We start from the raw sequence: 16,816 nt of genomic DNA, 5'->3' as shown, positions 1-16,816 counted from the left end.
GTGCAATAAAAGGACATTTCTCGACATACACATCTTTCTATATAGTTTATACATGTTTTAGTTTTATTGATCAGTATCTGCTGCTTTTTGATTATTACTGTTTCCAAATTTCAGTTTTTGTATCACCACCTGTAAAATTACATGAATCACTCGTTTAAATATAAAACAAAATAAACATATATTTATTAGTGTTAGATATTTCTCCAACTCAGACAATAATCATGTATTAAATTAGATTTGCTTTATGTTAGTTTGCTTTTACCATTAATATTTCATTAACAATGACATATTTCTTGAAACATGCAACACAACAACTTTTGTGTATTTATTCTCAAATACTCTCCCTCTTTCCCTGAGCTGTTCCTCTACTGGAAGATTAAAGCTCATCGTCCATGTTCGTTGTCCTGATCCAACACTTGAACCTGATAAGAATTCTCCAGCTTCTTCTTTTAACCCGAGACACACACATTGAACTACGGAATCAAAACTCCATAGAAAATGATTGTTCCCTGAATAAGAACTTGTGCAAAAGAACAACAACACATTAATTCACAGGTTTGTCAGGGGGTGAAGGGGGGTTCAGCGTCCTGGGTCTGGACCCCTGAAGCTCATCTATCGTTGTCACAGGCAGCGACTGAGTACTGACGGGGCTGCAGATGGAACAAGGCGGCGATGGAGGGTACATGTCATCCTCCCATCGCAGGACGCGGTCCTTGGCTCTGCTGGGGCTGTTATCGGTCGTAGCGTGGGGCCGGGTGGTTGTGGGTTCGGTTCTGGGTACCCTGTAGAGGTAGACGTCATATCGGGCTAATGGTCCTCCGGAGAGCTTCGTCTCGGTCCTCTTGGCGAGGTGGATCTCCAAGTCGATGGTCACCTTTCGATGAAGGAACGGTTTGGTTATTGACATGCAAATACACAAGTACATCGACAGAGACACAAAGACACGTGCACAGAGGATACATACATATACCCACAGTGCAACCAGAGTACACATCAAAAGAATCTGCGTCTCATCGATACAACTGAGACAACCTTCACTGACATTTAAATAAAACGGTGAACGGCTCTTTGTGCAGCAGCAGGTCTTTACTTCAGGGTTCAAGAGAGAGAGCAATCTGCAACAGACGGGTTCAGAACATTCCCATACACGTTATCTTGACTGACAGCTGGTGAAGGAGTGTTGTCCTAATGAAAACAACACAACACTGCGTCTTTGACCACAACAAGATAAAAAATGAAGCAACATGCCAAGAGTTTATTTAGTCACGGGGCCTCGTCGGTTGAGTCTCGGTCGTCTGTAGTCACTGCCATCGCTTTGCTCGGCTGCCAAACCAGTCACTCATTGACATGTAGAGCAGCACATGGGGGGTGGGGGGGTTGTGTGTGTGTGTGTGTCTGTGTGTGTAGAGGGGCTTACTCTGCTGTTTGGTAATGTATCGCTGGATTTCCATCAGAAAAGAAGATCAGCAGCATTCCTCCGAGCCTCATTAGTAAACTAGACAGTGCCAGAATGATCCGTTTAGACCTCACCCCCTCCCCACCACGACACACACACAATACACACAACACACACATTAAACATACACACACACATGCACACGCACTCCCCCCACTCGGCTTCTCTTCTTTCCTCTTGGTTTCAATCTTTTCTTTTCAGGCAGCTTAGTGAGACCCACTGTGCTTGTGCATTAAAATCTAAATCAAGTGAACAGTTTTCTTTGTGTGTGAACATGTGTGTCACTATTTTCTTGTGCATGCATGTGAATCCACCACCGTACATTTTGTGCTCACCCAAGCCTCATCATGTGTGTATTTTTTTGCACACATGACTGCATGACTTGGAGCGTTTGTGCATGCCTCCATCACACATTGCTATGTGTGAGCGTGCCTGCGTCAGCCAATCACAGCCGCCCCTTCGGGATCCTAACACCATCATTCCACCACATCGTCAGCCAATCACAGGCCACGGATGAATCCCGAGTCCCAGCAGGTTTAACTTGGAACGTCAGAGAGAAGAGGAAAAAAAGAAAGAGAGATTGAATCTTGACTCGTCTTCACATGTTCTCTGTCTCACAGCTTCTCTCCTGCTTCCTCTCTTACACCATCAGTCGCCTCCGCACACACTCTAAACCCCAGAGAGCCGTTTATCCTCCTCATGTTCGAGCTGCAGAGAACTGGGCTGCATAATGGTGCCTATGAAATACCTCAGTACATTAACAGTGTGTTGTATAACTTTGAGTTTTTTTGTATTTCACTGCATGTCCTCAGTTGTGTTTTGTGTGTTTTATGCCTTTTTCTACATCCACTGCTTTTAACTGCACTATTCCAGAGGGGAAAGATGGAGGAAACAAGAGCAACACAATGTGATGACTGATTTTGCATCATGTTTAACTAATAGACCCCTCAGTTTTATATCAGGGTCACAACAAGATATTAAATTAGGCAGAAAATACAATCGAATTCAACAAATCATTTTTTTTACTTTTGATTCTGATGCTTTTGTATTTTAACATAAAGCTGCAATAACACGAGAAAGACGACGCAATTCTAGAGCTTTTATATTTTCTGAATACACTCAACTGTCGTACATAATATTTCCTTCTTACTGTGACCTTAATCTTCTGATTGATACAAACCTGATTAAAAATGTACCATTACACTTGTTTTATCTGGTGGTTCCTCACAGATCTGATCGGGTGGTGGCACAAAAATATTGATTATAATAAAGATATTGATGTCTGGTGGTTTTCTGACTACTGCATGATGAGGTCAGTGTGTGTCTGTGTGTGTGCGTGGGGGGGGGGGGGGTAGTATGAGACAACTGTAAGTGACAGCTGGCTGGCTGTAGGATTGGGGTCGTCTGACGAGATCACAGGACGTGAGGCTGAACCTAAAGTGCAGTCGCGAGCGGTTCTACAGTTTATTACGAGATGACAGTAAAGCTGCATGAGAGTCACTTAATCTGCCTCGTCCAATCCGTCCGCCCCCGTGTGTCTGTGTGTGGTACTGCAGGTTAGACCACGGAGGTCACCGCGGTTCTGACCCGCTCTGCTCGGTCTGCAGCATCAGAATTTGTCTGAAGATGCATGAGATTGCCGACAGCGGCAGATAAGTGAGAGAGAGAAAGAGTAAGAGAGGAGAGAGGAGAGAGGAGAGAGGAGAGAGGAGAGAGGAGAGTGTGTGTGGTGATAAATGTTCAAAAGGGTTAGAACTCAAGGAGATCACACACACACACACACACACACACTCTAACACTCTCAGGGGTCGTGTGTTGTGATGAAAACAGATCAGCCAGAAGTAGAATAGTTTCTGCTCCTTCAAACTAAAATTCACAGTTTGTGGAATATTTCACTTCTAATATCGACCAAAGAATCCATATCTGTTGCTTTTTTGATGCTTTAAACCGAGGCAACCTTCTCTGCTCTTATAAAACAACTGAATAGAGGCTCAGTCTCTCAGAGCGATGACAGCATCCTACCCCCCCCCTTCAATTCCCTCTGCTGGTAATGTAATGCCCACTTGTTGCCATGGCGTCCACTGGTACTTCACTTGCTTCACTTCGGAGGAGATTGTCCTTTAGTGTGTGTGAATGTGCGTGTGTGTGTGTGTGTGTTTGTGAGCATGTGTGTCTGTGAGTGTGTGTGAGACTGGCCAGCAGGAATGAAAGAGGTGTGATAATGACCGTCCAAGCTGTTTTTGTCGTTTTGATAAGCGCTGTTTCCTTTTCTGGATTCTTTTCTTCTTCTGCTTTCTGGGGCCTGAAACCCCCCCCCGCCCCCTCCACCCGACCTTGCTTTATTTATTTGAAGAAAAGAGAGGGGCACACACACCCACCCTCCCCCAACCACCCCACCACCCCTTCAGCGCCCCCTCCATCCTGGGAAGGATCCCCCACAATGCCGCTGTTTAACCCCAGAAAGGGGACAAAGGGTGGCGGTGGTGGAGGTGCGGCCTCTTGTGAGACGCATTCAGGGTTGTTTATCACACGGGTGAGAGTGTGTGTTTCTGTTGTCAGACTTCTATCCCTGTGGGAACCACTCCATTTGTAGACTGAGGGGGTTTCTGAAACAGAAACCATTTTGTCTGAGGACTAAAACTTGGATTTTGACTTCTGCTGAGTCCAGATGAACTGAGACTTGTTGACTTGAGATTGTCCACTGAGGGTTGCGTGTTGTTCCAGTGACACGTTCATGCCCACGTTTGCACTCACACTAACATCAGGGTCAGCCTTTGTCTCACATTACCTCCATGTGCACCTGCTTCCAATAGGTCGATAGATTGTACCTGGAAATATTGGGCTCCACGCAGACAGCTCTGATCTGTATCCCAGAGGACAGGAATGGGTCTAAAGCCACAAGGACCCAGTGGACTCCAGTGATGAATTTGTCTATAACTAAATTACTTCAGACGTCTACAAATTACCCAAGATGAACCTGCAGCTGCTGTTGGACTCCGGCCTCTGTGTGTTTCTCTTAAGACTCCATTTCATTGACTTGAACTTAAATTAGTTTTAGATCCATCGAGATTTGTCTTCAGACTCTTGACGTGTGATTTAATACTTCAATAACTTGGTATTTTAGTCAGTTATGAAGTAGTAACATGTTATAGTTATAGTAATAAAATACTAGTAATACAATTTCCCTTGAACTTGCTTATGAGGACTTTGAACTTGACTTAGATTTGGCCTTTGTTATTCTAGTGCGTAAATTAAAGAATTACATGCATTACATTAGTAAGGGGCCTCACAAGTATGGAAATACAAATATGTATGTGTGTGTTTTTGTGTAAGGGAGTAGGAGTGAGCATGGGAAGCTGGCAGATGCTTTGTGTACGTATAAAGTGTGCATATGTGTGTGTATGTGTGTGTGTGTGTCCCCTTTTGTGTCAGTTCAGCATCATGAATAGAACAAAAAGTTCTATAGAGCGGAGCTGAAATATGTGTGGGAGGTTTGTGTGTCTGTGTATGTGTTTGCAGAGATATGGACATGATGAGTTAATTTCTAATTGTCCACGGAAAATAACACTCTTTGAAATTGTTAATTCAGTGTTAATTCAAAAATGAATTCAATAAATAAAATCACCGTCATCAAAAATGGATTTTACCAAATCTACATGTGTGTCTGCAGAAGGTGCATTTTTCATCTCAGGTTATTTAGTGTTTTTTCCTCTGCGGGTGTGATTTATGTCTTATCCACGATGAGCATGTCTGTGTGTGTGTCTGTGTGTGTTTTTGTGTGTTTGCAGGGGAAGCAGCTCTGGAGGCAGGACACATGCAGAAGCAGCAGCCTGGTTCTCTGTGTGTGTCGTTGTGATGAGCTGTGAAGACATTTTATTTTCTCCAACAGAAACCAACTGTCCCCTCTGAGGACGGTGGACCTCATCGTCGTCTTTCTGTCTTTCACATCCGACTCCTGTGAAAAACACATCGATCCATTTCTCTGTCTGTTGCTCTGCAGCTCACATCCATGTAATACAAGAGTTTTCTAAACTTGTGTGAATTAGGTTTTATGATTATTATACTTTTCTCTGCTTTGATGATTTGTTTTCATAAACCCAGGAGTTCTTGGAGATTTCTTAATGCAGCATGAGCTCATTAACTTCTCTGGGGCCCTTGTTTACCACTTTTCTATGTAAATCGTCCGGCTTATAGTTTCTGCGTTGAAATAGCCACTGAAGAATGTGCAGAAAATTTAAATATTAAACATCTAAGGCCAGATTACATGTGAAGGGTTCTACCATCATGATTTCAGAGAAAGTATTTGGCATCAAATAGTAAAAAAATCTGAGCCAAACACGACTGTTTGTGTGAGTGTTTGTGTGCACCAGGATCAAAGCAGTTCAAAGCCATGCAGAGAGCATCAGAGTTCAGGGGACAGAAGAGGGGGGGGGGGGGGGGGGTACAGCACAGAGGAAAACACAGGCTCCACAGAGGTCATGTTAAAAAGGTTTTATTTCAACAACTGTCTGAATCACGTTGGTTTTGATCTCAGTTCGAAGTCCCAAAAAAGTACAAAAAAAAAAAACAAGTACATCAAAGGATTAGAAATCACATCAAAGAAAACCAAGACACATTGTGTTGCTTCGTTTTAAATCAATCCAAGCAATTTTTTTTCCAATATTTATACATACTCACTGGATTAGTCAGACAAACATCGAAACCTCTCAGTAGCTTTATCGTAACATTTTTTTTTTTTTACAATGACGTTTTACGTAAGTTTTAAACTTCTGTATGATTTCTTTCTTTTTACAAAATACACCAATGCAGGCAGGGGAAGGTGTGTATGTGTGTATACATATAAGCATGTTTATGACTTCATCTTTTCACTGTATGTGTATTCACACTATGTGCATGTGCGTATGTGTGTATGTGTGTTTGTGTGTGTGTTTGTGTGTGTGTGTGTAGGTAAGAAATAAGAGGAGAGAAGAGTGACAGCAATAAGGGGGGCGGGGCTGCGACACAGGGGAGTGACTGGATGTAAGAGGAAGTGGGGGGGGCGGGGTTGCAAGGCGGCGGCAGGGTGAGGCTGGCGGGGGGGCGGGGTTACTCGGCCAGTGGCAGCGGTGGCGGTGGTGTAAGTGTTTTTTCAGCAGCCCGTGCCGCTTGGTGGCAGTGATGCCGTGTCAGAGACGGTTGCAGACTGGGTTGGTAGGCTGGTTAGTTGGCTGGTTGGTCGGCTGGTCGGTTGGTTGGTCAGTTGGTTGGTCGGTTGGTTGGTCGGTTGGTTGGTTGGTTGACCGGTTAGGCACACTCTGCAGCCACGGACAGAGAGCAGGGGGGTGGGGTTTGGGGGGGGCTTCCTGTTGCCGGCGCACCTTGTCGTTTTCGTGGGGTCGTGTTGTCGGTTGCTGGGGATGTTTTTGTGTTTTCTTTTCACATCATGTTGTTCTGCAGTGAGTTTACCTCCGAGGAGTTGTCCTCGCCCAGGACCTTGTGGTTCTCGTGTTTGGGGGTCAGAGAGTTGTGGATGTTCAGGGAGTCGTCCTCCTTGGGCGAGGCCTTCACCGGGTCCTCCAGCTTGTTCTGGGAATTAGGATCATCCTACCCAGGGAGGGGTGGAGGTGGGTGGGTAGGGGTAGAAAGTACAATTAGAACCACAACAGGCAACATGTCACTTGTTCAGCTGTAGCTCTCATGTGACCGAGTGGTGGAAAACTTTGCTGTTTGAATTTAAACTTTACCTCCATTGTTGCTTAAGAAAATCAGTTGTTTACTTCTATGAACTACATCCATATTGCACAATTCTGCTGCTCACCCTTTACGTTCAGTGCCATTGTTTAGAGCCACTTTAGGAAGTTGTGTGTCCTTGATGTGATGAGGTGGAGGGTGTGAGGGTCATGTTGAAGCCTAGAGTTTGTGTCCTGTCTCACAACTGCAACCACGGCGTACATCTGCATGTTTTAGTTCCTAGTCCATAATGTTCCTTCACTGTATTGTATCTGCCAAAAGGTCATAGGTCTCATTTGGAACATTGGCACTGAACGTAAACCAGTGTTCTGCAGAATCTTCCAACTGGTGACAGTGGTTCGTTCCCAATCCCACACTGTTTGATTTGTCTCAAATTTCATACAGCATAATCACATCTTCCACCTTCATGCTGTAAAGAACTACACCAGTGTGTCCACGAAGTTTTGGCTCCTGTACGACAAACCGGGCACAGGTGCAGGCTTTCCATTCATTTGCTTTATAGCGTTAAATTGAATAAACTGACTCTTGACACTTGCCTGAGTTGTGTGATCCATGAACTTGTGGATATTATTTGATTTTGGATCAAGTACTAAAAACTCAAGCAACGTTTAGCGATGCAACATATATTTGATTTGAAGTAGAAGCGCTCAAACTGAAAATAAACCACTGGTGTGATTCCTTAGAGGCTGTCGGGATGCAGTAAAAAATACTTTGAAAATACCAAACAAAATATCATTGTGTTTGTCGTATTGTTCAGTTTCAGTATCAGGCATCAGTCAGGGGGTTTTGGAGGCTCCACTGTTTGATCGTCTTCATGCTCGGCTGGCTTGTTGTGTTTGGTTGAGGAGACAGTGAGGTGAACTGCATGAGCGACACCCCCCCCCCCCCCTCTCTCAGGCAAGCTGGGGAAGCACATGCACATCCACATGCAGGACCCCTGCAACACACCCCCATGTTGTCGCTCATGCAGAATCACACAACTCCTCCTTCATTTTCTTTCGCAGAACAAAACCAGAACAGCACCGAGCCTGTGAATCCTGGAGAGTGATCTGTTGGTACCACCCTCATACGCACCAACACAGTATCTACGTGTTTATGAGGTTTCGGTTTAAGTCATCTGATTTTAATTAAGGTCAGGGTGGGGTGGTGGGGGTGTGGGGGGATTGATTGCGGAGTCCATTTTAGCTCTGTTTTTTATTCCAGCCTCTTATCCCCATTAATGCTGCATGGCGTCATCGACCCGGCCGCGCCGAGGGATCCCGGGGGCGTCCGTCTGTGCCTCTTTGTCCGCAGCGCACCCACGTACACACCGACACACAAGTATGGTGAGATAGTCGTCCGCACACACACACACAGGCATCCACACACATTCCAGGCCCTGAGGCGTGTGTGCCACTTCCACACACACCCTAATTGAATGTTTGCGTTTGAATTCAATGGCACTTTTAGGAAAGGAAGTAGCAGTGAGAGCATTTACCCGCTGGCTGTCGGCCTAGATAGTAACTTCAGGCAGGACGTGCGGGTACGTCACTTCCATGGTGACGGGGTAGGGGCCCTCGGTCCTCCCGTCCGCGTGAAACTGGAAAATGTTTTTCGTTTGTTGGATTTCATTTCTGTCACGCATTTTGGGTGGAGGGGAGGCGGGCGGTGGGGGGGCGGTGGGGTGGGAGGGGGAGGCACAGAGTCACAAGGACTTTAACGTTTAAAGGTGTCATTTTGGGAACAGAGATAAACAGGGTTCGGATGATGAAGATGAAGATGGTGGTGGAGATGGTGGAGGCACATGGGCATCAGGCGAGAAGTTTGATGTTTAAGATACAGAGAGAATTATTATCACTGCTGAATATGTTCTTTTGGAATTTTAAGTAAATATATAAAATCCCCTCCAACACATTATTCTCAGTATTAAAGCTCTGATTTATGGATATGTTTCTGTGATGATAACGGATTTGAATTATCGTGATGGAATAATTTTATTGAACAAGTCAGTCGTTCTAAAGGAAGTCAAATGGTTAACGGGAAATTAGACCCTAGTGTAAAAAGTCTATACACATTATATGTATAAACTGTATATCTGATCAAATGATTTTACAGCTTATCGTCTTTTTTTTTGTTTCTCTCTGTTTTCTTTTGGATAAATAATTTTTTATCTTCAGCTATTTATTAAATCCTTTTGTTTGCATTCATAGTTTACACTTGAGATTATAATATTTGAATTGGCACGAGTGTGCATGTTTATTAATCTGCCTGCACGTGCTTCATGAATCTGTATGTGTGTGTGTGTGTGTGTGTGTGTGTGTCCATACTCATTGTGTTTATTGACTGGCTCCTTTGTCTCTGAGGTAACTTTTTATGTGTTTATATCAGGTTCATGTTTGCATCCAAGAGTTTGTATTAATGTCAGGGTTGTGTGCACAGTGTATGTGTGTTTATGTGGAAAACATGAGCGTTGATCAGCTCCAGCGTTTTCCATTCAGATTAAATCTCACTATGATGATTACATGAATGTATTTAACGTAGAGATTATTTACTCATTGCATTAGAGTCCGGTTCCTCTACTTGTCTCCAGCGTCTGCTCGGTCAGTCAATTCAGTCCTGAGAGACGATTCAGTCGATGGAAATACAATCCTCTTAAGTTACAGGCGGCTCTGACCTCTCAATTCATTGTGTGTTGAATTTATTTAGTATTGAACAACAACGACCAAAAAAAAATTTAATTTCAGAGTTTTCTGTGGAGAGAGAGCGTGAGGCCGGGCCGTGCAGAACGAACGAGTGACGACAATCAGGTTCAATCTACGACAGTGAATGAAACACGAGTCGTTCTATTACTGCAGGGACACAGGGGTGTGTGTGTGTGTGTCTGTGTGTGTGTGTGTGTGTGTGTGTGTGGTACCGCGATTGTCTGGTGTGACAAGGTCGCCACAAGGTCAGTACATTTCTATTATAAATTGGGTCTTTTGGGGCGATGTAATAATCAGACTTTGCACCTTTAAAAAGGAAGTTTCACAGATGAACGTCCTCATGGTTGAAACATTAAATCATCGGAGGTGCAGACTGCAGCTGCTTTCTCTCTTTCTTCTTCTATTGTTTAATTCTGTCTCTACTTCCTGTGATTGGTCCAAAAGTCCAAACTAACCAACAAAGTGTTTTCACTCTGGAACAGAACCAGACCCAGAACCCCTCTTCTGCTCTGAGGAACCTTTCACACCTGATGTGTATGTTCAGACGAGAAATATTAAAGACATCACGTTAAAGTAATTCCCAAGTATCTTCACCTCTAACAGGTGAGGTTATAAATGTGTTTTCCTGATGACTTTGTTTTTCTTTATGTGCTGGGCGGGCGGGGTGGGGGGGTAAGAGTCGGATCGGTCCACTCAAGCTTGAGAGAGGGTGATTGACAGGGCCACAGTAACAATGAGAGAGCTGTTTGGGAGGGTGAGGGAGGCGGGGCGGGACTTTCTGACATTTGGGGTTTTTGGTCTTACCTCGCAGTCGGACTCCTCTTTGGTCTTACACTCCCAGGTGTATCTGCTCATGGTTTTCTGAGGGGAGGGGGACGGGGCAAAGGGTTATAACTCCTCAAAACCACTCAAGGTCCAAATCCTCAGAGACAAGACAGAGACGGACAGCCGAGAGACAGAGGACGAGGAGGAGTGAGGGAGAGGCGACAGATCAGAGACGATACAGAGAGATTGAGACAGATGGAGAGAGACAGAGGAGGTGAAGAGAAACGTCCTCTCAGACGACAGCTGAGATTCCCGGCTGGCTGTCGCACCTCCGAGGAAACACACACACACACACACACACACACACACACACACACTCTCTGGTGCATCTTCACAGTGTTTCTGTGTGAGAGCAGTAAACACAGCTCTGGATCTGTTAGCTGAGGTTCATCTGCAGACACTGGGCTGTTAGTGTAGAAGGGAGCTGAGGTTATTCGTTTTATTAGTCCGTGTGTTTGGGTTATTTTGGGGGGGAACTGGTGGGTTGGGATGGTTTTTCTTTGGTTTTGAGAGAAGCTTGGTTTTATTTCAAGGATAATTAAGGATGTGTTTGAGAAATGTGTTAGAGGAATAAACCAGGGGATGAATAGGAGATGAAAACATTTGTGTTGCGTTTCTTTTTCAAACAAGAGCTGAACTGAACTCATTTACAGGAATAGAAATCAATACTGAATCTGAATCCAGAAAAAAAAAACCTGTTTATCTTATTCAGTCTATTCAGGTGTAGCTTTAAAAATAAGCAATGTACATAAATATAAGGTTAAAAGACAATAAAATAAGATCAATTTATGGGTTAATTAAAAATAGTGGACATCCAGATTTAGATCTGTTAAGGTTTGAAATATCAATATTTATGGAATTCTTGAATTCCCCACACTCCTACATTACTAAGGATGAATCAGTGTGAAACGAATCTGGCAGCATCAAAACACTGCTCTCTAGCACCTCTAGTGGTCAGAAACTCCACACGGCACCTTTAAATGTCCTCAAACGAACCATAGGAAACATTTTCAAAAACTATTCGATTCTTTGGATGAGCAAGGATTTGAGGGGTGGTGATAAATGGGTGGCATTTTAGAGATGTTGTTGGGAGGTGATGACGGATGTTTAGTGATTTCTTGACTATTACAGGAAGTGAAAACAGTTTGTAAAAGGCACATGAGACTTTGAGAACAACGAATCGCTGCAGTGAACTACTGATGGAGTTGTTAGAGGGTGGTACCACATCAAGGAAGAATGAAAACAAAACAAACTCGACCCCGGTTGTAGCACTAGAACTACCCATGCTGCTACGACCGCCGCGTTGCCGCTACTAGCTACCCATGCTTCAGTTAGGGAGGCACCTGTCGGCTCTCTGCTGCCGCCTGCAGGCACCAGCGAGGCGTTGCATCTCAGATGTTTATCCTGATAACCCCTGAACATGTCCCCCATCCCCTCTAGCTTACCTGGTTGTGACATCATCCTGCACCTCCCCACCCCCACCCCCTTTGACCAATCGTAACAGTCCCGCCCTCCCTCAACCATTTTTCAGGATAAACAAGTAAAGAAGAGCATTTGGTTAGCAGGACAGTTAGCATAGCACAGCTGCAGTGGCACACATGTCCACCAGATGGCGCATGTTAGCAGAAAAGAGCAGGCATGCCATGACATACCAATGCAAGAGGTGACCAGAGAGAGAGAGCAGTTCACAGAGAGGAGGGGGTGGGCCAGGGGGTCGCCGCAAAGGACTGTGGGAGTTTTCTCGTAAAAAGGGGCTCGGGTTAAAGGCAGGGCGGGTCGCTGCCGGCGCTGTGGGGATGTTCCATAACTGTTTAGTCCGTGTGGTTCCAGGGGGAATTTAACCCCTAACCCCCCCCCCCCCCCCCCCCCCAGAGGTGTCGGCGCCCTGATTCACCATCAGAGCTGTTCATTATGTGCATGAAAATAACTGTCACAATAAATCTGTGGATGTTGTGTGACGATCTTAAAATAAGTGTTCAAGAGCGAAAACTAAAAATTACAAATTCTAGAGCAGCTCCAAGCAGAGCGTCAACTCATTTCACGTTTTATTATCCTTAAGTGTGTGTGTGTGTCTGTGTGTGTGTAAGAAATAAACCGCAAAACTAAATCAATGAACAAAATAAAAATCGATGAGGCTCCGGAGCCAGTGTGTTGCCTGAGAGCAGTCCTCCCCGGGATCCTCGTTTGTATATCTGGGTTTTACGACTCATATCATCTTATATCGTCTATATATTGGAAAACTTCTTGGGGACTGTTAAGATTATGAATTATGACGCTCAGCCTTCAGACTACAACGACCTTTGTTTCAATTTCCCCCTCCACTCTAGAAAACTCCCATCATCCATCCTCATACTTGGACCCCGCCCATCCCCCTCCTTCAGTGTGTCACACCTCTGAGTATTGGAGAATACTCATGCCCATGCATTAGAGGGAGGGTCGGGGGGAGCGGGGGGGCGGGCAGGGGGGAGATGCAGAAAAAAGGGGGTGAGAGAGAGAGGCGAGAACCACGTTACCTGACAGATAATGTTATCATAGTAAGCCAATGCACGGGCATGAGGGACGTTAGGAGGGGTGTCGCACAGTTTCCTTACATTTGGGTGGGAGCCCTCAGCGATGGTGGACAGCGAGAAATTATCATTGTGCTGCTCCGATGAAGGCCGGTACTTACTGCTGGGAGTCGGAGGATGGAGGGAGGAGCAGAGGAGGAGAGGAGAAGAGAGAAAGAATGGGATCACAGGGAGATGAGGAAGAGGAGGAATGGGTTGGAGAGAGGAGGAGAAGAGAGGAGAAGAAATGAGGAGAAAGAAAGAAGGAAAGACACAAGATCACCGGCAGAGACAGGAACGGAGTGATTAGAGGAAGGTACAAAAAAAGGATGAGATGATGAAATTAAAGAGGTTTGAAAAGTAAGAAAGAGTTTGAAGATCCAGGAGGACGAAGAGGAAGAAGGAATTAACGAAGCGTGAGGAAGAGACAACAAAGATGGAGAGATGGTGAGAGCAAAGGGCGACCGACGAGGAATTAAAGGACAAAAGTGGACGAGAGAAAGCGACAAAAATTCAGGACGAAGATTCCATCGTTGAAGAAAGACGGGTTGTCAGAGGAGCAGAAGGGAGGGGGGGGGGAGAAAATAGCAAGAAAGCAGAATTAGTTTGACGGCAAGTTCACGTCCTCTGTTTGTGAAACGACAAACAGAGATAACACAACAGACACAAACATCTTATCTGTGATGCAACAAAGAGAGAAGGAGATCTGATTTGAGTTTTGACCTTCAGGTTTAAGTTCACAAAGACGCTGAACTTTGACCCTCGTGCAAGACACGAAGATACGATACACAGGTTTTAATAGATCTGTCTTTTTGTCAACTTCTTTTAGATGTGATGAGGATATTGATGCAGGAACTCTCCGGACTTTGTCGTTCACACATGAACAACGATTCTCCGCTCAGAGGCGATAACATCGACACCAGTGTCGGCCTCTTCTACCGAGATCGTTTGCATCCATCTTTTCCTCACTTCCTCCCCCCCCTCCCTCCTTGTTCCCTTGCTCCCTTGCTCCCTTGCTCCCTTGCTCCCTTGCTCCCTTGCTCGCTGGTTCTTTCTTCCCTCTCTCCATCTTTGACCAGGATGTTGGTTCTGATCTCGACTGCGGCAGAGAAACAGTGCGACTGCAACTACCCACAGCAGACTGGGGAGTGTGGGAGTCTCATGTATTCAAGAGCCTTGTCAGCAGCACAAACACACAAACACACATACACACAAACACACACAAACAGACACACACACACACACTCATCTGAAAGAGTCATGCTGAGCTTGTTTCTCTGTAGCCACTCTCTCATTCCTCTTTTCCTCTTTCTCTTTCTCTTTCCCTAGTTCCCTCGCTCCCTCTCCTCTCCCTCTTGTTTCCCCCCCTCCTCCCCCCCTCTCTCATCCTGCTCTCCTTTTCACTCCTCTAGTTTGCCACCCTCCTCCTCTTCCTCCCTCTCCTCGCTCCTCTTCGATTTTTCTTTAAGCCGACCACTTGATGAGGCTGTGTTGTGTCTTTCATGCTGCGCCCTGCCGCTGAACACACACACACACACACACACACACCCCTCAGGTCGCACAGCTGTATGTAGGTCAACCCCGCCTCCCCCTGTGCTTCCCCCCCTCCTCAGCCGTTCAGACTGCCCTACTTTCAGCTGGATCCACAGAACCAATGACATCACCCTTTTCTGCCTTTTTAAAACAATTTCTGCTTCCTCTCATCCCAGCTGCTCCTGACCTCCCCCCCCCCCTCCCCTCTCCTCCTCGCCATCACCTTCATCATCCACCATCACTTCCACTAACCCCAGCCTGATGGTTCCTGGTATAACACAGACCCCGTGCACGGAGCTGGACTCTGAAGCGTTGAGGATTCAGATCCTGGACGAGCTGCTGCTCATCCACGCCGGCTCTGTTGCTGGGGAGATCTCAGCTACGAGGCTTCTTTATATTCAGTCCAGACAATCTGCTTCTCTCCTGCAGTTTACATTCAATACACCCCCCACCACCAGAGGAGTTAATGCTGCCTTATGGTCGGGGGTTTCAACCCAACATGTGCAGACATCTCTCAAGTTACACGACCAAATATCTCCATCATATCACGGCAGATTTGGCTGTTTTTCAATCCTTAAACCTGAATTACCTTTTATTTATCGGCAACACTTTATCTGTTGAATTATCTGCTATGTTCACTAGTTGCAAACTAAATCGCCTCCTATACCAGCAGACACATCACAACCCCCCCTCCCACTTCACCTCCCTCCATCAGACTGTCCTAGTGTCTGCTTCCCATAATTGTCACCCATCCCCCACCCTCGTCCTCCTCTCTCTCACAGACCCTCCTCTTCCTCCGTTTCTATAACCTCCATTTCACAGATGAAGCTCACATCATTTATCCAGTGTTAGGAAGGAATGTACATAAACATACACTAAATGATATTCTGTCTGCTGCACGACACAATGTCTTAAATTGCGACTCAGTAATTGCATTAAAATATAAAATATTGGTATATAATACTGATATATATGAATACAACCTCTGTTCTTTATCATATTTTCTTCTTGCAGATGGTTAAGAGTCTATAGAAATGCTTCATTAACACACTGGAAAGTGGGATTTCACAAAGATCGTTGAGTTTCATTTCTTTTAGAAAGTAACAGTAATAAATGTAAGAGATTCACTGGATTTCTTTCCCTCCTCTTTGAATCCTTCTCTCTTGAACCTGAGACAGAGGCTTTGAGATGAATTCATTGTTTCTGGAGTCACAGCTTCCTCTGCTCTCAGCCGCTGTTTACGCCTCCTCACTTCTTCTCATAATGAGTCTCTGCTGTCACCTCCTTTACGACCTCCTCCTCCTCTTCGGAGAGATTTCAGCCCTGACTCGATTATCCCCTCCGTCTGGTTTCCACTCGTCTAAACAGCTTTTGATCAGGGACACGTCGCCTCATTAATTAGGATTTAAACAGACTTTGTGTTTTAACGCTGCACTGAGGAGGAATTTTAAGAAATAATTAAACTTCTCCCTCAGATAAAAATGGAAAGAAAATTGTTTTAACGACAACACATCGTCCGAAGAGTTGGTTTAAAAAAGATTTGAGAAAATTCTGATTCTTTTCTTTATGATTTCCTGTATACAAATGTATGTATGTATATAAGTTAAACCATACGTTTTTATTGATTTTCTGTAGCTTTCATCTTTCAAACTTTCAAAGATTTGTTTGTTGTTTTCTTTTGGGCTCACTTGCCTTCATTAAAGTTATTTGTTCAGCTTCGTTCTTTTTGTTAAAACAGGATGAAACGAGAAGCAGAGACAGATTTTGTTTTTCTATTAACTGTGTATAGACCATCTTTACTTAAACAGAGGTAAAACGTTATTATAGTCCTAAACCTTTCTGTGTGTACGTCTCATTTCTGGACATATTAAGAGATATATTCATGGAGAGCTTTAAGCTGTTGTGTCCGAGGCCTCGTCGGGTTCAGATTGGAACGTCTTTCCCCTCAATCTCAGTCTCAGTCTCAGTCTTAGTCTCTGTCTCAGTCTCTGTATCGAGCGTTTGTCTCAGTCTCAGTCTCAGTCTCTGTCTCAGTCTCAGTCTCA

At 44.9% G+C, this 16,816-nt stretch overlaps 1 protein-coding gene across 14 annotated transcripts in view; it reads right to left on the bottom strand.

The window, feature by feature from the left end:
- Positions 1-5,932: 5,932 nt before the first annotated feature.
- The window catches only part of cspg5a (chondroitin sulfate proteoglycan 5a), a 38,327-nt gene continuing 27,443 nt past the window's right edge, over positions 5,933-16,816 (bottom strand). The window contains exons 4-7 of one of the 14 annotated variants that reach the window (XM_062400300.1): positions 13,284-13,362; positions 10,672-10,728; positions 8,664-8,765; positions 6,899-7,039 (exon numbers count right to left, since the gene is read on the bottom strand). In XM_062400300.1, the coding sequence (XP_062256284.1) occupies positions 8,679-8,765; positions 10,672-10,728; positions 13,284-13,362 (223 nt within the window). In that variant the 3' untranslated portion in view covers positions 6,899-7,039; positions 8,664-8,678. Of the gene's footprint in view, positions 7,040-8,663; positions 8,766-10,671; positions 10,729-13,205; positions 13,363-16,816 lie in introns of all 14 variants that reach the window. The other 13 variants (XM_062400293.1, XM_062400294.1, XM_062400292.1 and 10 more) reach the window with 13 other exon arrangements.

The sequence above is a fragment of the Platichthys flesus genome, chromosome 11, assembly GCF_949316205.1.
Source record: "Platichthys flesus chromosome 11, fPlaFle2.1, whole genome shotgun sequence".
Taxonomy (NCBI): domain Eukaryota; kingdom Metazoa; phylum Chordata; class Actinopteri; order Pleuronectiformes; family Pleuronectidae; genus Platichthys; species Platichthys flesus.
The sequence above is the reverse complement of the archived record's forward strand: the minus strand, read 5'-3'. Positions and strand labels throughout refer to the sequence as shown.